Below are 21,009 nucleotides of genomic sequence, written 5' to 3'. Positions count from 1 at the left end.
TGTGGCTGCATGAGATAATGCAGTGAGGCACTACAAAAAATTCGTTAATGGACACTAAATCCAAGCAATATTCAAGTTAAATATTAAGTCGAATCAAAACCAATTTTCCCAAATAGAGGGAGGATGTTCAAATGAATTGAAAATGTTTTCCGTAATATCAATCTTCTAAACAAGTTTATAGAAAAAAGCCTCCAAATTATGTTTCTAAGAGAACTAAAATATATGAACTAATATATATATATATATATATATATATATATATATATATATATATATATATTGTCTTAGAGAAAGTACTTGGATGTTCTTTAAAAAGTTTTGCCAGGTGATCTCAAACACAACAAAAATATATAATGAATTTTTGTTTTTGATATAGTAATACCAAGATGATAATTTTGGTAGTGGATGTTAATTGTATTCTTTTAATCAGAAAATGATATGCAAAAAGTATCAGAGATTCAAAGATATAAATTTATTATTAAAGCTTTAAAAGAAAGCTACATCATTTCCATAGAGTATAAGTTGCTTATAGCTCTTAATTTTATACAGCATATCTTCTGCAAAGAAATAAATCTAATTATAACCTCAAATCATAACCTATGGTCAAAAAAATGATGTTGATGTTACAGATAGTTCTTGTTACCAAATATCTGTGAGAAAACAGTCTTTCATGTGCACTAATTGTCAATCGTGTTTAGAAGAGTCAAACTTTCTGTTGTTAATAACAATGACTGGATCAACACACATGCGGTTTTGGATGGGTCACATACATCAGAAAGAATTTATAATCAATACGATAGGCATGTCACCAGTTGACGATTCAAAGGAGTTAAAGGAAGTCATGTGCTAATGTTTCCTAATTTTCCCTTGACAAAAAGCATTTCTTCGAGGGGAAGGGTGAAGTTATTAGCTCCATTCCAATGCAAGAGGCAAGGAAGAAAAAAACTGAAGCAGTGAAGACTGAAGCAACAAACAAGAGAGATTCTCCACAAGACATAGTCATGCTGCATCAAAATAAATTAGAAAAAAAATATTCCAGATATCCATGGGACCTTGTATGCATGATGTATATTTCCAATGGGTGAAATCAGATCCATGTAGTATGTGTGACGTTGGTGCACTACTGTATTGGTGCTTGAAATTAGACTTCAGTTATAATTTGAAAACAGAATGTAGCTTACATGTAAATATTGTATTTTATATACATCATAAATGGAAAGTAACTGATAGTGACAATCCTCAAACAAGCCTACACTACATTCTCCAGTATCAAAGATCCAAAGGGTATTGTCCTTTCAAGAATCTCTTTGATGATTTAAGTGAATTTAATAGAAATGATGCTAATCACCAACCTGAGAACATGGTTTCTTGCTCAGGATTTTAGCAATGCGTCATTATTAAACTTTTCACTCGGAAGGGAAAGAAGATAAATATTCAACTCCTCGAATCAAGTAGGTCACCTTGAGTTTAAGATTGAAAATCCTGGAAAGCTAATAAATATGTCCTAGCAAATGACAGGATGACTACCTTGCGGACTATTAGCTCCTATATGTTCCTTAGCAGCAAGGTAACTGATCTGCTAAAAGTCTCTGAATTGAAGACCAATTAGTTTCTTATTAGTTTCATCTATCCCTTAGTATTCACTCTAGAACCAATCTGTTTGCTCCATATATCTGAACTATACTAAAAACAATTCACAAGTTTGAGAATAAATATCACCTCTTAGCTATTAAATTGTAACAACTCAACTTATTCAATAACCATTCTCAAACAACCACATTAAACATAAACATACACAACAAAAAAACCTTCATGCAATTCATGACAATGAAAAAGGCCAATGAATAGTCTACTATACCCATAACATTTTGGTTCACAGCTGCATTGTGTTTCTTTCATGTATCCAAAATTTTGAAGGACAGTGGATTTCAATGAGGAAAGTTTACCATCATATTCATTTTTGGGTATAAATAACATGATACTTACTCATTGTATTCTGAAATATTCAAAGATGTATAATTTGACAGTCCAAATCTCTCTTGGATTCTCCTGACAAACAGTTCTGGAGGAGCTAATGCAGCACAGCATTGCAGCAAAAAAAGATCACACTCTAAACCTTGATTAATCCTGTGAATAAAACAAATTAGAGAACTGAAATCATGCAAATGAATAAACACTCTTATCCACCCCTTTGGATTTCAGACTAACCACTGGCCAGCACGATAAAACTCAGACAACCATATGGCTGTATCTGCACTCCTGCGCCACATTCCAGCACGAACTTGAGCACAAAATACGCGTAATCGAAGTGGATGTTCCATCAAAAAAGCAGAAAACCCACAAGGTTGAGACCCACCCAAAAACTGTCCAAAAAAATCATGACTGCAAACTGATGAAGGAAGTAAAAAGCCACTGCTTGTCTTCACTGGCTTCTGGGTCTCACCATAGGAATCCTCCATTGCTTTGCGCAATATCAATGAAAGCAAGCAATGCAAAGGAATGTGAAATGATATACCCTGTGAACTAACATCATACATTATGTCAGGCCAATCTATCACATTCAACATGCCAAATGCTTCAGCATCTGGAATTGCATCTCCCTCTGTAATGTTATCTGAAAGTCTACTTGAAGAGGTGTCATCTGCAGACATGTCAGTATCCATTGAATCAAACCTCTCCGAATGCTCAAGAGAGAGCTGTTGATGCACATGAATTCCTTGCCTGGTCACAGAAGTCCTGCAAACCTTGTAATTATTTGCACCCTTCTTTAACCTGAATACCTTTTTTCTTAAACTATTAAAACAACTGCAACTAGAATCATCATTATTATGTGAAATGTTCCTTGCAAGACACAACCAACCATCAATTGACTTAAGGCATTCGGAAATCAATTGAATAGCAGGTGGCGGAATAGATTGGTGACCAATACCATCCATCTTTGCATAGCTATATTTGGATAAGCAATCCAGTTGACCACTCCTATTTGTTCTGAAAACAGAGCTCTCTCGTGAAGTTCTTCCTATTTTTGAATGACGATAACCTTCATTATCATCTAACCCTTGAGAACCAGAGCAATTAAGAGAAGTATCCTTGCCTTGTTTGGCTTTGGAAGTAGAAAATGCTCCTTGGACTAAAAGATTACTAACATTACCAATAAGATGGCCCAGCAAAAAGGCTGTAGAAATATTTTCATATTCATCATCTGTAGAAGTACTTGTGACTCGTTTATGAGGATTCATGCCTTGTACCAGAGTCAAAAGTTTCAACCAAGCCCTTGAAATATCAGGCTGCTCATAAGTTACATGTACGAGAACCTCTTCATGGCTGAGGACAAAACGCATGTCTTCAACCAAACGAATCATTAAGTCCATTACCCCCTTGTTTGCCTGCATAAAATCATTAACACCTTCTCTTAGATTGTGGTGCCAAAAAATTGCTCATGTAAAAAGTAAAAATAGGACATCATAAACAGCTTCAAATATTTTTAAAAATAAGATAAATTATATGCACACCCCTTGCGTAGTTACTGGGAATCAATGCAAAGTAGGTTAATTGTACCATATGATGGACACAAATGGAGATTTTTTGAAGAGAAAATGAAAGAGTATATGAAGTACACAATAAACTACACGGGGTGTGCATATAATTTACCCCCAAAAAATAATCTATTCTTCTCTAACATGGAATGCACTCAAAGTTAGGTGCTGAAAGTTCAAAGGCACATAAGGAAATCACTATGTATTACAATATCAGTTCAGAGAACAAATAGTTTCATACCTGCACATGACCATCATCGCCAACACAGAAGAACAACAGGTCCCTCAAACATTCCAAAAGTACACCTAGCAAGTTTACCTCTTGTACAAGTCGTGTCATCAATGTGGGCACTGTGAATATTTGCACAGAGAAAGTTGATAGCAATGGATATTTCTCAGACATGGTGTCATTACTCATGTCAGTACCCCCTATTGTCATTTCATTTACAGCAACAGGATAATATTTCATGAAAACTTTAGCAAATTCATACTTGAAAATGGGTTCCCCAAGCAATTTTAGAAGCAATTCATGGAGCCTTTTCACAACACTCTTATGCAAGAGCCTTTCAGCTCTCACAAGAATATCAAGTAAACCAGTGCACTGAAACATTCTAATGGATGTGAAGCTAAGAAGGCTTTCACTACATTCACAAAAGTGTAGCAACATTTTAACAACTGCTGAAGACAGACTATTCCCCATTGCTGGAGAGATATCAGACTTGTTATATTCATTTGGCCTCGACTTCTCTGCAAGGGTTAACTTACTCTTCCATAAGAAAAAAAGAGAATCCAGAACAGGCCTGATTGAATTTGCCAGCTCCTCTGGAAGAGGTTGAAACTGTCTAATTCCTCTATGCTCCGAACAAAAACCTTCACTTTTCCAGGCTGTCTCATCTCCACAGTCACAACACCCCCCGCCAGTATAAATAATTGAATAATCATGATCTTTGTGATTGCCATTCAGAAAACATGGAACACAAATGGCACAGGTTGGATCATTCTCGCAAGTGCGGCAGCGATATGCTAAGTCATTATGACCCCAAACAGCTCCACACACAGCCCGCTGGCCACCAGCTTTCTTTGCCAATTTCTCAAGATATGACTCTGGTTCATCCCCAAACATGAGCCAGCCCAACCACAGCATGCTCTCAGTAAAGAAATCAGTGACATTACTTTCATCAGTAAATAAATCAGTAATATCAGTTTCATTAGATGGTCCTCCAGGAAGCATCTTTGACAACTTTTGCAGCTCAAATACATCAGCCTCTGTTGGTAATATGGCAGAAACCAGTTCGGGAACCATAGCTGGATTATCATTGATAAACAATCTAAGCCCCATTTCAAACTGTTCGAGAACCTCATGCGGAACACCTTTGGCGGAAAGCCTCTGAAAAAAAAAAAAAAGTAAGCCAAACGAGACATAAACACATATCCTGAAATTTGATTCGGTAACAAGAACCAGTTTTGCATTATTAGGACTAAAGCAATATGTAGGGGTGTCAATTCGGGTGGGTCGGGTCGGGTTGGGTCGGGTTGAGTTTTTTTTTTTTTTTTTTAACCCAACCCGAACCCGACCCGAACCCGAGTTCAACCCAAAACACCTCAACCCGAACCCGAACCCGACCAACCCGATCAACCCGAACCCGACCCATATAACCCGAAAATCCGATTCAAAACGACTTTTTTGGGCTATTTTCCCTATAATTCTTCACTTTTATCTCAATATTCCATCATTATCATACAAACATGATATTAATATACATAAAAACATCTAAATTTTTAAAATAAAATTTGATTTAACTCTAAAAAAACCCACAAAACCCTATATTTAAGCCAACCCGGGTCAACCCGGGTCAACCCGAACCCAACCCGACCCAACCCGAAATTTTTTTACTCTCCAACCCTCCAACCCGAACCCGACCCGAACCCGAAAATGCCCAACCCGAACCCGATTTTTTTCGGGTCGACTCGGGTTGGGTCGTCGGGTCGGGTTCATTTTTGACACCCCTAGCAATATGCGCCGAATGGTCTCATCATGACAGTAGACAACGATGCAATGGAGTTTTTTGCCCTGTTAAAGTATACTGCAGACAAACGAACCGATGGAAGAACACAGCGAGGAGAATGCAGAAAAATCCTTGATCAAAAGACATACTATTTCTTTTAAAAGCAGAAAGAAAGTTGAGACCCATCCAGATCTTTGACAGGAAGCAAATTTGAGGCAACACGAATCGTCAAAATAATCAATGCAACGACGACACGAAGGAACGAAGGAAATCATAGAAAAAATGGAGAGAACCGTGCCTGTACGATGCGATCCCTAGGGGACAGACGGGGCGACCTGCCCGGTTGAGCATCAAGTTCCATGCCGGCCATGAGCCGAAGCCAATCGGCGCAACTCCAGGGGCTCGACGGCGAGCTCCCTCTCCCCAGGGTTGCTTACGTCGGAGGGAGCTCGGAAATAGGGTGTTGAAGATACCTAATCGAGATCAAACGGGCCCGGCGACGGCGAGATCACGAGAAGCCCCAATGTTTCCGCCTTGTCTTACTTGCTCGACTCCGAAGGCGATCATCTGTGGCCAATCGAGGACGGAGAACCTCAACCAAGCCCCCTCGCGGCAGACTCTGCAGGCGTCGTGGAATCCGATTGTCGACCAACAGAGAGACGAGAAAGAGAGAGAGGCGGTGAGGGTGGGAGCGAGGTTAACAGAGTACGGCCGGACCGGTTGTCTCTGAGCCGCCTCTCGGACCGCTTGCAATTTATGGAATCCTGATGTGATGGATGCGCTCGCGCTTATGCTCCTCTTGAGATAACGGTAATTAGTCCCCATTCATTATCTTCAGGTTAATGTTAGTTTAGTTTAACTCATGTTAGAAAATTAAATAATTTTTATTATATTATTTGTTGATTTTTTTTATTTTTTTTTTAGATTTTGCGGAGGTTCTTAGCGTGAAGACCGCTACGACAAACGGAGCTATTGGTCCTTTAAAGCCTAGAAAATGCAGTGAGCTAGGTGTGGAAGTCGGGCGCAGTTTTGGGGTTAAAGATGAGGTTTTAAAAATCCTAATGAATTGTAAAATTGAATCGAATTTAGAAAATAAATTCGGACAATGAAGATTGAATAGTTTACTAATTGTAACATTTCGATAACAAAATGGATTCAGAATATGTTATTTAAATTATTATTTTAGGAAAAAAGTAATTAAAAAAATTGGAGTCTATATAAGTATTTTTGGGTAATTGGGTTCCAGCGATATTATTGCCTCACTAAAGTTATAAATGTAATTTTTAATGCGAATAAATTCCTTGTGATAAAAAAAGAGAAAAAAATTATTGGGAATATATGATTTTTTTTAATTCAGATATTTAATTTTTCTGAACCGATATCCTAAAAGTGACCGATTCATTCAATAAAATCTTTCATAAAAAAATAATGAACGAAAAAAATAATGTAAAGGTAATAATTTAAGTTTGAAATTAATTAATTAATTATTAGCCTCCAAGCGTTAAATGAACGAAATTTCATTTTTCAGTTTGCTCAATCACATCATAAAATTACACTCGATAATAATTTTTAAAAAAATTCTAGACGAAATTAAAGGTTGTGAAACAAGCTTAAGAAAGAAACATTTTATCTTGTCCCTCGATGCTCATTTATGTCCTGAAAACATATAAAAAATATTCTATACTACAACATGGTAAATCAATGCTAATTCACGTCCTAGAAAACTATACGAAATTACCATTTGATGCCTTTGGAAGCTTACCAATTAATCCTGGTTAACCGAAGAAGCCAGGAAAAACTATATAAAAGTGAACAAAAGAAAATTTGAACCTTTTTAGTTGTGATATGAAATATTAAAGGCAGATCTAGGTATGATATAGTAATCAAAGTTAATATGACGTAATTATTAGGGTCAAGGAGAGGTGGCAACTAGAGTATTACTCTCCATGAGACTTATTTGTCCAACGCTAAGGCTTTCATAATGAGGATGACTGGCCTAAAAATTGGTCGGACTTAGGGAACCTAGCGCCTCATTCTTATATTGAGTCATCTATCATATATCCGAGTAGTCTATATTTGACAGAGTTGAAGGGGCATCTAACTTATCATAGACCCGACTGGTCATAAGTCCGGCCAGAATAAAGGACCCCATCTTCCCACTTTGTACAAGCCTTTCAGCATATGATCGGTTGACCGCATTATCGGTCATCCTTATGGGATCTCTCACAGACCAGGCATCCTTCATATATACGGTCAATAACAACTCTAGTTAAATTTATACAGTTCAGTATGCTGATCTATTGTATATACAAAAAAGCAATTTCCCTTACACCCTGTTTGGAAAGGCTAAGAATTGAATTCTTAGTGGAATTGGAATTCAATTCCATTGTTTGGTATAAAATTTTGATATGGAATCACTCAAGAATTGAATTCTAATTCCATGAAATAGTGCAAAAGTAAATCAGACCAAAACCCATCTGATTTGGTGAGGAATTTACCCTGAAAAACTATAATTACTTAAATGCCCTTTTTAAACCCTCTTTTTTTTTTATCATCTGCCGACTGCTTCTATCGGCCTAACCCTTTTTTTTTTCTATCGGCTTCTTCCTCTTCTTCTTCGCCCCTGTCGCTCCCTCTTCTCCGTCCCTGTTGCTCGCAGTGTCGATTCTTCCATTTGTTCAGCCTTCGCCGCCTCAACTCTTCGGTACTCATCTCTTTTCTTTAGCTTAGTTTTCAAAATATCTCTTTTCTTCGCCGCCTCAGCATGTTACTGTGTTCGATACCTTTTTTTAGGTTTTACTGATTAATTCGTTCTAAATGCTCATTCTCTGGTCCTAAATTCTTGAAAGATCCTTTTTTTGGTCGCATTATACCAGTTTTCTCGTTGAGAGATGCTCATTTTATGATTATGATCCATTTACTACAAGAACCTGAAGCTTACATTCTAAGTTATTCTATGCTTGGAATGGTTGATGACAATTGTGGCAAGTGATCTCCAAGCAAGTAGAGCTGACCCTTCTGGTTGCTATCTCCTTTAGCCTCTCTGCTTTCTCCACCTCTTCTCTTGCTTGCTCCCATACTACCTTGGCTCGTGCAAACTCTTTCTTTGCTAAGTCCAGCTCCCTCCTTATTAGCTCCCTTGTTCTCTCAATATAAGCTTTCTCAACAGCTGCAAGTCGGATCTGCTCAGCAATATGCTGCCTTAATAATTGTAGTTTTTTGGCATAGCTGTTTGGTTCCTCTTTCACAGATGTCCATGGTGTCCTAACACTCATCGATAGATTAAGGTCAGGCAGAGAATGGGTAGTAAGATCACATCCTACCATGGAGGTTGGCGATTCAGAAGGAAGAGAGGCTGAGGATTGCACTAGTAGTTGCAGCTCTCTTGGACGATTATCTTCCATGGAAACCTAGAAAGGCAATTCAAGAGAGTTCTGAATTATGGCTAGTCACTAGTTGAACTCTTTATATACTAACTTCCCTACGCCCAACCTTTGTCAGCGTCCACCACTCTTGTTAAGGTGTAAATTTTGAATTTGTAAAAATTAGGTGTATTCTTGTCAGTTGCTTTCCCCCCCTGTTTTTACAGCTCAGCAACTATCCTGATGGTTTGCTGTTTGTTAACTACGAAAGTGACTTTGGTGTTTTTTCCTGTTTTTTTCTTATGCTAGCAAGTAAAAGGTCATATTTTTTTGCTATTGATAAATTACTGCTTTGCTAGATTGACCTCTCCTTTTTCGAATATACTAATAAAGAAATGTCATTGGCATTTTTTGCTTCGAACTAACAGTAGGAAGATCCTCATTTCAATAATTTTAATTTTGTCACCATTGTTACTAGTCTTAGCCACAGTTTTGTGCCTTGTTTACAACTTTATTATCTTGAAAATTGAAAGACACTTACATTGTAGGTAATATGAGGCAATTTGATATAAATGCAATCTTAGCCATAGTTGCTTATGCTGGTTATTTAGCTTGCATGCAATATATGACTCGACATGTGTCTCGTATTGAAAGACCAACTACCCAATCACAACGATGTAATGGAAATCAAGTGCGCCGAGAATTGATGGCTCAATTAGAAGCCCATTATAACGCACGCTCTGTAATACGCATGAGTTATGATGCTTTCACTCGATTAGTTGCAATACTTCGTGGAAGAGGACTTCTGAGGGATAATCAATACAGTTTTGTTGAGGAACAAGTTGCTAAGTTTCTACATATTTTAAGTGGTCAAGGACGTGTTCGATCAGAAAGTTTTTTCTTTCGTCGATCTACTGAGACCATTAGTCGTCATTTCCACAAAGTTCTTAGAGCTTTAATAACACTTCAAGATCAATTTTTAGTCCAACCAAATGGTTCTACTGTCTCACCACAAATACTCAATAGTGGAGGAAGATTCTATCCATACTTTAAGGTATTTTTAAATATAAATATTGTTTTAAATTTTTTTTTGTAATGTCACATGATAATGATTACTGGTTTATGTTGAAACTTTTAGAATTGTATCGGTGCAATAGATGGAACACATATCCGAGTGAAGGTTTCAAAAGAAGATGTGTCAAGGTATAGAGGAAGGAAAAACTATCCTACAATGAATGTCTTGGCAGCTTGTACTTTTGACTTGAAATTCACGTACATATTACCTGGGTGGGAGGGCTCCGCTTCAGATTCAAGAATTTTAGATAATGCGTTAAGTAGAGAAGATAATCTAAATGCCCCTCAAGGTATTAAGTTTTTCCATAAATGTGTTTCATGTCTATTTAAGACTCCTGAATTTTTTTATATAAATATTTTAAATTCTATTTTTTAGGTAAGTTCTACTTGGCCGATGCTGGATATATGTTGAGGTCAACATTTCTCACTCCATATCGAAGCACTCGATATCATTTGAAAGAATATTCTCGACATCCGCCTGAAAACCCAAAAGAGTTATTCAACTTAAGACATTCCTCATTACGCAATGCAATTGAAAGAGCTTTTGGTGTTTTGAAGAATAGATTTCCAATATTAGCAGAAATGTCTAGATATGATGTAGAGACAGTGAGTGAAATTGTTTTAGGATGCTGCATCTTGCACAACTTCTTAGTGGATTTTGATCCAGATGAAGAAATTATTGCACAAGTTGATAGGGATCTCATGAATAATGAGCCTGATCATGGACTTGCTAATGGAGCAATTGCTAGAGGAGAAGATGGACGAAGGGGGGAAATCTTAAGAGACTCTATTGCCGCACAAATGTGGAATGATTATATAACTAGACATTGATTTTTTTTTTTGTGTATTATTGTTGCTCTCAAACATGAACTAGAGTTGATGTATGGTTTGATTTATTAGTTGTTATTGGATGTGACATTATAATGGATGATTAACTTTCATGTTTTATAATTTATTATTGTGTTATTTTAATTTCAGTACATTATAGGTGGTGATATGGATGCTGAAAAAGTTTTTGAAGTGGGAGGAAATGATTGTAATGCATACTTTAAGTGGACCACAGAAATGGATGGTGTGATGCTTGAAGTTCTTAAGAAGCAAAAGAGTAAGGGTCAAAAGGAAGATAGAGCTTTTTCTGCTGAAGCATATAGGAAGGTGGTAGAGGAAATTAATGATAAATTTTCTTTGAACATCAACAAAACCAAAGTGATGAATCGTCTCAAAACTCTTAAAGAACAAATGGTGCTATCAAAAGAAATTGAGTTGAAAAGTGGAATAGGATGGAATGATTCTTTTAAAACATTTGAGGCTCCTCTAGAGGTGTGGAAATCTCTGATAAAGGTATGAGTATTTTATTTCATTTCCTATAATATAGTTGGTAGCATCTTCCTTGCACATGCTTGTTTACGAACTTTCTTATTGTGATTTCCTTTTGTTACTAGGCCAATCCAAGGTACAAAAATATCAAAGGAAAATCCCTTCATCACTTGGAGATTCTCAGAGAGATATATGAGAAAGATGTAGCAACTGGAGCTCAAGATGAGAGTGCTAGAGAAAAAGTACAAAGGTGGGAAAGGGAGGAGACTCATATTACTATTGACGAAATTGATGAGATGCAAGCAAACAATCATGTTTATTTGGATAAGTTTTCTACCTTTGATTTTGAAAGTGTGCCATCAACACCGGGATCACAATTTGGAATATCAAATCCTTTTGTACCTAATGCTTCAGTTGCGAAAGGTAAAAAAAGAAAAGCACCAATGACAAATGAGTACTCATCCCAATTAAATGAGGTGTCTTCGGCAATGAAAGATATTGCACAAGCTATTTTAAATACAAACACTCAAGTTTGGAAGCCTGCAGAAATATATGAAGCAGTAGCTAAATTGGGTTTGGAGGTTGACAAACTTTTTGAAGCTGTTGAATTGCTAAATGAACATCCTAATCTTATTGGAGTTTTTTTTTGTTTCCCAGAAGAGCTACGCTTGCAATGGTTAGCTAAAAAGTTAAGTTGGTGATTTTACGTATGTATTTTTTGGGTGGGAAAGTTGTTGTGTTCATACAACAACTTAACTTGGTACTTTGGTATATTTTTGGGGGGAGAAGTTAGGTTTGCTACGGTTTGGTGAATTATTCTTTGGAAGACTAATTAGAGAAATTTTGTTTATATAATCCTTTTCATTTCTCTTTTAGTTTCTGTAATCGAATTGATTTGTCACTGTTCTTGTTCCTAATTTGCTCTACAATATGAAGTATGAATTCCCAAAATATTGAAGACAATATTACACTTGGAAGGATTGGATGGTGACCTCAAGAGGACCCGAAGACTCAAATTCTGGCCGCCACTAGACGAGCTACTAGTTGAGAAATACAAGTTTCCTAAGGCTGATGCCTGCAAGTTTACCGAGTTCCTGTGCCCCCTACTTGACATTGCTTCAGAAAATCAGCCAACCGCAGCATAGTGTCTGCAGCATCCATGCCTTAGGATCAAAGATGCAAAGCCCCGTGGCGAACAAAATGAAGTCATTGTTGGAAAGCTGGAGGTTGGCATGACTAAGCTTAAAGTTCAGGTGAACTAAGAGCCTTTTTCTTCGTACTCGGCACACACATCAAGCATTCTCTTTGCGATGTTTATTCCTCCACACATTACTATGATGCGGTCGACATTGGATCGCTACGACATTATAGAAAGCAGTTTCAACACTGCAGCATGGTGGTGATGACAACATCAGCCTACCATAATTTTGTGTAAAATATATCTTTTTTATTGTACAATCTATTGTCTTTATTTTATATATTTTATTTAAGAAATAAATTTCCTTCTCTAAATTTAAAAAAGTATTATTTATAAAATTTAAATTCCGTGAATGATAGAGTAGCAGGTAAAAATTTATTAAATAGAGAATGATAGAGTAGCAGGTAAAAAATTATTTTATACCAAATATAAAATTTAAAATAAATTTTATATTTAAGGGAGTTGACGTGCATGCTCTTGCTGAGCTTTGCCTTTCAATAAGCTCATTGACGGATTAACCTATTTGTTGAGAATGCTTTGTTTGACCTTGTACTCTGCTGTATTAGAAATTATGCAAGTCAACTTCTTGATGGTGTTCTGGGTTTCTAACAAGCTACTGTACGAAGTCAAATTATAGTTTGAAGCTTTGCTATGGTGTAATCGAATGGAAGAATAAGAGTATAAGTATCTTACAGAGTTTGAAGCTTTGCTCGAGTCATTTATGCTGACAATTTAAAACTGATATGCTGCTTTCTGCTCTGGAACAATGAAAACTGGCGAATCTTACAGACATGATCTTAAAGCTGGTAAATCTTAGACTCAGCGATCGGAGGAGGCAGGGAGGCATGCTGCCATCTGCTCTGGAACAAGAGTGGTATGCTAACATTTTTTATGGAGTTTTTGTTATTAAATGGTTAGTTATGAGGATAAAATGGTAAATGTATAAGAATGGAATTCAATTCAAATAGATTCCAAATTAAGGAATTCAATTCAATTCTGTTATTCACTAATCCATTCCAAACATAGGAATTGAATTGAATTTCTGCTAGAATTCAATTCTTAATGGAATTCAATTCAATTCCTTCACTTAAGTTGTTTCCAAACAGGGTGTTATAAACTCAGCTGGATTTCCAGATCTTAGGTTCTCACTTCAAAGGTGAATCTTCTCTTATATAGACGATCAACTTAAAGTACTGATTGAACATCTAAGGACTTAGTTCTCCATTCCTTAAAGGCAAGATCCCGATATATAATCGATTAACCAAGAAACTGACCGAGCCTAGAGAACTTAGCTTCATATTACTTCCAGATCAGATATCAAACGTCATCTAGTATATAACAGAGCAGCTTAAAGAAAGAACGAATATATAGTCAGTTGATTTAAAGACTCGGTCGAAATACACTCAACAGACAACATGATCAGAAAATCATAACAATATATCATAATAACAATCATTTGTCAGAGAATGTTCTTCTATTATAATATGAGCATTCATCAGAACCTTCTTCGAAGGTGATTACACTACCCATCAGTCGATAACTTATGATAGCATATTCCTTCAATCGTCTCATTAATAGTGTAAGTTACAAAAGACAAAAGAGGTACACATATGGATAACGAAAGATTCCTCGGACGGTTACTGTACATCGTCCAAGATTGTATGTCTTCCCTTACTCAACAATCTCTGATATTCTCTGTTACCTAGATTGTATGTCTTCCATTACTCAACAATCTCTGATATTCTCTGTTACCTCATGATTGCGGAAGTTATAAAAGGTGATATATAAAGGGGTCCTCTCCATTGACAAGGTACGTATATTTTACAGCAGTCTCATTTACACGCACGCATCCTACTGTTCTTCTCTCCATTTTGCCTACTCGAATATTCCACTGACTTGAACATCAAAGAGCCTTCGCTAGAGACTCCTTCCCTGGTTTTTAGACACTAACATTATGTTTGCTCTCTTGAATGTGTACAGAGAAGAAAAAGGCGCTCAGAGTTCTCTTCCTGTTCAGGTTCATCATCTTTCTTGGGCATTAACATTCTGTTTGCTCTCTTGAGTGAGTGCAAAGAAGAAATAGGCGCTCAGGGTTCTCTTCCTGTTCAAGTTCATCATCTTTCTCCCCATCGCAAAGTCTTCTGCTAGTCAATCACACTGTCACCTACCCAACATATCATCTCTCCAATTTTCAGACAGAGATCAAGTCAAAAACAAATCTGAATTTTTTAAAAGAAACTAAACCATGCCATCAAACAATCCAGCAAACCAAATCCATAGAGTCAAATATCGGAGCTTCTAGCATATAACATGGACAAAAGATCAATACAAACAACGAAAAGAGGTAGAACAAACAGTGACATCTTAGTTACTAGAGAGATTTCTTCTTGGCTCTCTCAAGTTTAAGCAAACAGACAGAATCTGAATCGAGAGGAAGAATAAAAGAAACAATAACAACGATCTAGTTCTAATTGATGTCCAGTTTTGTATTCTATAAATCCATTTGTTTTCATCCCATTTCATTCTTTCAATATAAACTTTTTAACGCAATCCCAACAATCCCTGTGATCTATAACTGTAACGAGAGATAAGGTAGTTAATCTCAAATACTAGCTGAAGCATACATGATTTAATTATGATGAGTTATTTAGCTGGCGAACTCTTGTATGTCGAGCATCAAAATGTTTATACTAATACGACAAGTGTAGTTTTAGTTTGGAGATTTGCTCTGTGAATTATGAACATGCATTAGTTTGTCATAATCAGGAAGGTTTACACAGAAGAAATGGACTCTTGTGGACCTAAGCGCATATGTATAGTCAACTCGGACACTGACCCAGCTATGTAGAAATGAATGCACCAATTGAAGGATATGGTAGAATAAAATTAGAGTTTCCTCTTCAACTGCAGAGTTGGTTACACAAGTCAGTAGTCGATTGGGTTGTATTGTACACACGGTTTCTCCCACTACCCTGGCAAGTAATGTTGTACATGCTGCTCCCAAGCTGTGAAACCTGCCACAAGATCATTCATTAGTCAAAATTCGTCTTAAAAATTCACCCTAAAAAACCCGCACAAATTCAAGCTATTCAAGCATATAACACACACATAAATACGGCACAAATTTCAAATTTCCAAGACTCTTGAGTTCATTTCCATCACAAGGTTTGAGAGGAAAAGGAGTTAAACAAACAGCACCGTTTACAAAATTTAAAATATCAGCAATGTTAATTCTATAAATTCCAATTCCTTTCAATACAGTAATGGTGAGGTGGTGTTAGTTAAAGCAAATTCATGTATATATGTGTGTGAGTGTGTGTGGGGTATTCTTCCTAAACCCATATTTGGTATCACGAGATCACAAGATTTCTTAAAAAAAGAGAAAATACAGGTTTATTCTCGCATACTGGGTTGAGGATTTGACGCTGTAAATTAACCTGAAGGCAACACTCATTCATTGCCAATGTGAGTAAATCATGTAGCAAAGTAGCAAAATGTTCAATCAAAATCTATCAGATATTATCGCTCTGTGGAGGGTAAATCATGCAGGAGACTAGCATAATCTTGCAAGAAGATATCATCAACCAAAAACTAGAGCATGATTTGGACATTCACCTCGCATGTTTCAGTTCCCTGTCTGCAGTTCCACCTGGAGGTAGGGACGCAGCTTAAATAATGGCACCAGGAGCAGTGATCATTCCCATTGAATCCTCTGAACAACAATATCAGGCCTACAGTGAACCTGAAAATGCAGATTTGTGGATCATTCTACATTATTCTGTTTTGTCAAATGATTCATTCAATACCAATGGTTAAGCTGAAGAATTCATGTATAAAAACAACAAGAAATTCAGAACCAGGGATAAAAAATGTCAGACACCTACCCAACAATTAGCAAGATGGCACCAATAACCCATAACACATATTGATAGATCATATGCTTGTTCTTTACAGGGCCATTGTATCCAACAGGAGTGTACTTCTGACTTAGATAACCATATTGTGGACGGATTAGAAGGACAAATCCTAGAAGGAATCCAGTAACAAATCCTCCAATGTGAGCAAAGTTGTCAACATGGGGGAGGATTCCAAGAGCCAAGTTAATTGCTACTATCACAATAAGCGCTGTCATTGCTGAACACTGTTATAAATTAAGGAAGAATTAGATGATAAGGATTAAGAGGCAGACAACCAGAATCCACTTAAGCTTGTAAATAGTCATATAATATGATACCTTATTTGCATATATTGTCCAATTTGTTATGAGTTCTGAAAGCATCGCTCCAAGCAACCCTAAAAGAGCACCAGAAGCACCAACAGAGATATTTGATTGGACAAATAGAGCAGATAAAACACTCCCACCAATTCCAGAAATGACATAGAGTGGTCCAATTCTCACTGTTAGAAGAAACCAAAACAGTTTGGGTTGAAACAGGTCCTTAAGCAATCAAAACACAGTGCACTAGAAGAGCCAAAAAAGGCTTATGGATATTAGTTAAAACTCAGTGCTTTATATGGTGAAAAGTTGAAAATAAAATGTTATAACCACGGCAGCATAATGGTAATGGTGCAAGTCTGCAAGAAGCCTAGAACATGAATTGAATAAGCCATAAACACATTTGTAAGCTAGACCTCAGCAAAGGCAAACATTATAACGGTTAGGCATACTAAGGCGCTGGAAACATCTAAAAGTTGGCAATAAGATGTTGTTGCTAAAAAAGATTACATATTATGTGCTAATAATTGCATGACTATTTTGCCACACCTCAACCATGACAAACAGTCAGCACATGACCCTTATTGGAAGAATACCTAAAATCACATTATGTAATCATTTCTGTGGAAGGTGAAACTTACTCGGGACTAGGGGGAAAAGAAAAATCATTATATATAGCACTTTTTGCACTGAAAAACACACATGATTAAATGTCAGATTAATCACATAAAAAACATCCTAAGTGGTAGGATGACGAGACAAGATTAATAGGTTCTCTATGAAGAAAGGGATTTGTACTCTTCCTCAAATCTGAAGGAGCAACAAAACATCCTAAGTGGTAGAATCAGGAGCCAACATATTAGAAGTTCTCTATGAAGAAAGGGATTGGTATTCTTCCTCAAATCTGAAGAAGCAAGAACCAAAGATGTTTATTTTAATCCAACCTTCCACTTGGTATTGAAATTCCTTTTCCTGCTTGGTGGACATGGAAGTATAACATATTAATGTGTACATGTGATATTATATATACACATCCAATAAAATTTAGAATCTCAATAAAAACAATAACAGATGAGCAGATAAATAAGCAGAGGGAAACATTTTTTAAGGTGGAGAATGCTTGTGAGCTGTGATCTGAACTAGAAGTTTCCATATAGGAATTTGTGTTTACCAAATCCAAATTCTTGTTCGAGTCTAATTCCAATCAATAGAAGGCCCAACATATTGGCAAGTAGATGGACAACCCCAGCATGTAGCCAAATACAAGTAATGAGTCGCCATCCTTGATGTCCATGAACGACTTTATCAACTACTAGAGCACCCATCTTCTGGAGCCTGCAATATTAAGAGACAGATGGTATCAATTGTGGTTAGCTAACATGAAATTTGATGCAGTCTACTTGGACATATCTTGCATAACACCAGAGAAGTTTCTTAAAGCAATATACTATTTGGAATATTATTACTTGAACTTTGTGCCAAGTTAATGACAAATATATCATAAGCATTTTGGCCTTTTCCTTGTCAACACATTCAAAATAGCATATAAAAACATGGCTTAAGTGCATTCCACAAAAATTGAAATGAAATTAGCATTAGGAAATTTTATCATCAAATGCTATTGACATATAAAACTCATAGTTGACTCCACCATCGCTTTCAACTCAGCCCTTCAATCGCATCAACACAATCGAAGAGAGAAAGAGGTTAGTAATGAGCATGCACATGAAAAGAGGAACAAAAGACAACTTTGGCATGACACGATTTCTGATTCATTATTGATTTTGCCTTCATTGTCATTTTGTGTATCAAAATGACAAGATTTATTCTTATAGATCATTTTTAGTTGACGTGACCACTTTGACTATCTTCAATATTGTGTTTCATATGGTCCCCACGGGATGTCCAGTTAGCTAGAGGGTAGCAGACTTGTTATAATGGAATAAGAGATCAATTCCTGGGTGCATACCCTCAAGAAAAAAAACCCTCCCACCCCCAGCCAACTTAGCGGTCGACTATAAATTGACCACGATTTATCTCCCTTCACATAACTCGAGGATGGACTGTGAAAGGCACCTAGGATGAGCATAATCATCTTTACTACAATATTATGTTGAAACAATATTTATCTTACCTCGTTCAATTTGAGATTCGACTCTCTTCGAACTTTATTCTTTTATTATATAAAGAAGAATTGACTTTTCTTTCTTCTTTTATAAAGATTTTGATTTGACTGCTAACATATTTTAATTAATGCCAGATAATGTAACACTCTTTCAGGCATATGCATGGTAGTGGAATAAGCCAATACATAAGAATGCAAAGAGATTCGTTAAGGTTGAAAACATGGAAGATGTCACAGCCCATATAAACTGATTGGTTAGGGAGACCATGCATGATCAGATCGGTCCCAGGCAAATAGATGTTTTAATTCCAAGAACAATAATCACGACTGATGCATTGATGAACTGAGGCACTTTTACATTATAACAATTGGTAGGCATGTTATGCAAGATCAGATTCATCGAAGCCAAATAGCAGGTTTTCAATTGCAAGACCAATAACCATAACTGATGAATTGAAGTTGGGTGAAAATTATTTGAAGATTTTGGTATACTAGACAAAATAATAATAATATTATTATTAAATAATTAAAATGTTTCTAGATCAAAATCATTGCAAAGAGAAAACTAGAACAATGTTCAAAAGCCTAAGGGAATAAAAAAGAGAGGCATTTTATGTTATAGCAATTGATAACAGACGGAGAGATTAGGGCTCACGTTTGAGTGGAAGGTCCGAGGAGCGGGTTCTGCCTGAGGGGCTGGAATGAGAACCGGCCGAGGCGGCGCAGGACGCAGGAGCTAAGGGGGCTGTTCCTGGGGCAATTGTTGACGTACATGGTGATGACGAACATGATCACGTTGGCCACGAAGATGACGGGCACCAGCAACGGCCACCACTTCTTGTCCCGCTGCCGCTGGGGCGGGCCCGGGATCTGCGCCGGCGCAGGCGCCGGCGGAGGGGCGACCGCGGGGCCGACATCGACAGAGTGGTGGCCGTCGGAGCCGTCGCTCCCCCTCCACGACCGCAACTTCGCCTCGGCCTCAGGAGCCATGCCCGAGGTCTCGTCCTTCGCCAATCCACCGAGTATTCCGAATAAAGAATGGCTGATTTAGGGTCGCTAGGTTTTATGAGGGAAGGTCACAATGGCGATTGCGCTCTTCGAAGTCAAAGGTCGTTGTCGATGGATCGGTACTCCCCTTCTCTGCAAGCTACCAATTCGGACTCCAAACCTGCTCACCAGCTACTCACCAACTCCCCTAAAAGTCAGACACAAAACGTTGAACTCATCATCCCCGAAACCAATCGCCGTTTAAAGAGTTGCGATTGTCGATCGACCTGCCGTCATCACTGTGCGTTCATAAAATATAAAAATCCAACCGATTGGAATCGCAGCTACGGAGCACTCTGTTTGTTTCGACATGTAATACAGGAAACGGAAAATTACCATCTTCCGAAACTTTTGTTGATTTTTTTCCCGTACAATGCATCGTATGATATTGCAGGCTCGTGGTCAAGAAAAAAAAAAACTAATTTGGCGGTAGGTAGGGTTATTTAGCCACAAGGGGGAAATCATATTCGTACGTGTCGAATTTCGACCGATGATCTCATGTGATAATATACTATATCTCTAATTATATTTATCTGCAATGAACTTTGAGATGTGGAGCGTAATTATGTGTTTACAATTATAATCTTCATTTATTTAATTAAATACGAATCTTTTATTAGAAAATTATAATAAAATCAAAGAAAATAACTCATCATAAATAAACGAAAGAAGCTATGGTGTAAGCACGTTGAGGCTCCTTATCCATCCGGGATTTAAAATCATAAGAAGTTCGCCTCCCACGTCTGTGTCCAGGGTCGTTGGGTTTGGGTCCTAATATAGACGGTCACTTGCACTTTAGAATTGACATTAATGATAGTTGAAAAATATTTATAGAATCAGACTGATTATTTCATGAATTAATCAGATTTTAAGAAATGGATACATAAATTATATATATAAAAAATTATATGAAAGAGATTGTCATTTGTGTTTTTAAATTTATCTATTGATGAAAAACTTTCATAAAATCGGATCAGACACTTTAAAATTAGTCAGATTATAAAATCGGGATACTTTGATGATGTAGGGTAGATATAGAGCCACGTAGAGGGGGAATTTCCCCCCTTTTTCCCTTTAGGGCTCCCCTTCGTCAAAGTAAAGGAGGGAGGTCCTCCTGTCTTTCTCGGA

At 37.1% G+C, this 21,009-nt stretch overlaps 4 protein-coding genes across 5 annotated transcripts in view; 2 read left to right on the top strand and 2 right to left on the bottom strand.

Annotated features, from left to right (window-relative positions):
• The window catches only part of LOC122023421 (E3 ubiquitin-protein ligase PRT6-like), a 33,396-nt gene extending 27,118 nt beyond the window's left edge, over positions 1 to 6,278 (bottom strand). For both annotated transcript variants that reach the window (XM_042581518.1, XM_042581519.1), the window contains exons 1-4: positions 5,841 to 6,278; positions 3,778 to 4,923; positions 2,209 to 3,386; positions 1,987 to 2,127 (exon numbers count right to left, since the gene is read on the bottom strand). In XM_042581518.1, the coding sequence (XP_042437452.1) occupies positions 1,987 to 2,127; positions 2,209 to 3,386; positions 3,778 to 4,923; positions 5,841 to 5,912 (2,537 nt within the window). In that variant the 5' untranslated portion in view covers positions 5,913 to 6,278. The remainder of the gene's footprint in view (positions 1 to 1,986; positions 2,128 to 2,208; positions 3,387 to 3,777; positions 4,924 to 5,840) is intronic.
• Positions 6,279 to 9,457: 3,179 nt separating this feature from the next.
• On the top strand, positions 9,458 to 10,809 carry LOC122023208 (protein ALP1-like). Its single transcript, XM_042581286.1, has 3 exons — positions 9,458 to 9,958; positions 10,043 to 10,268; positions 10,355 to 10,809. Exons 1-3 carry the CDS (start codon positions 9,458 to 9,460, stop codon positions 10,807 to 10,809), a joined length of 1,182 nt encoding a protein of 393 aa, XP_042437220.1.
• A 165-nt stretch (positions 10,810 to 10,974) lies between these two features.
• On the top strand, positions 10,975 to 11,996 carry LOC122023207 (uncharacterized protein At2g29880-like). Its single transcript, XM_042581285.1, has 2 exons — positions 10,975 to 11,319; positions 11,421 to 11,996. The coding sequence occupies exons 1-2, from the start codon at positions 10,975 to 10,977 to the stop codon at positions 11,994 to 11,996; spliced, it is 921 nt and encodes a 306-aa protein (XP_042437219.1).
• A 3,122-nt stretch (positions 11,997 to 15,118) lies between these two features.
• On the bottom strand, positions 15,119 to 20,270 carry LOC122025023 (RHOMBOID-like protein 2). Its single transcript, XM_042583779.1, has 6 exons — positions 19,490 to 20,270; positions 17,881 to 18,044; positions 16,728 to 16,891; positions 16,378 to 16,634; positions 16,109 to 16,235; positions 15,119 to 15,507 (listed from the first exon to the last, which is right to left on the bottom strand). The coding sequence occupies exons 1-6, from the start codon at positions 19,822 to 19,824 to the stop codon at positions 15,394 to 15,396; spliced, it is 1,161 nt and encodes a 386-aa protein (XP_042439713.1). The 5' UTR covers positions 19,825 to 20,270; the 3' UTR covers positions 15,119 to 15,393.
• Between the last annotated feature and the right edge of the window lie 739 nt (positions 20,271 to 21,009).

The sequence above is a fragment of the Zingiber officinale genome, chromosome 9B (genome assembly GCF_018446385.1).
Source record: "Zingiber officinale cultivar Zhangliang chromosome 9B, Zo_v1.1, whole genome shotgun sequence".
NCBI lineage: Eukaryota > Viridiplantae > Streptophyta > Magnoliopsida > Zingiberales > Zingiberaceae > Zingiber > Zingiber officinale.
This window is presented reverse-complemented; position numbering and strand designations above follow the sequence as displayed.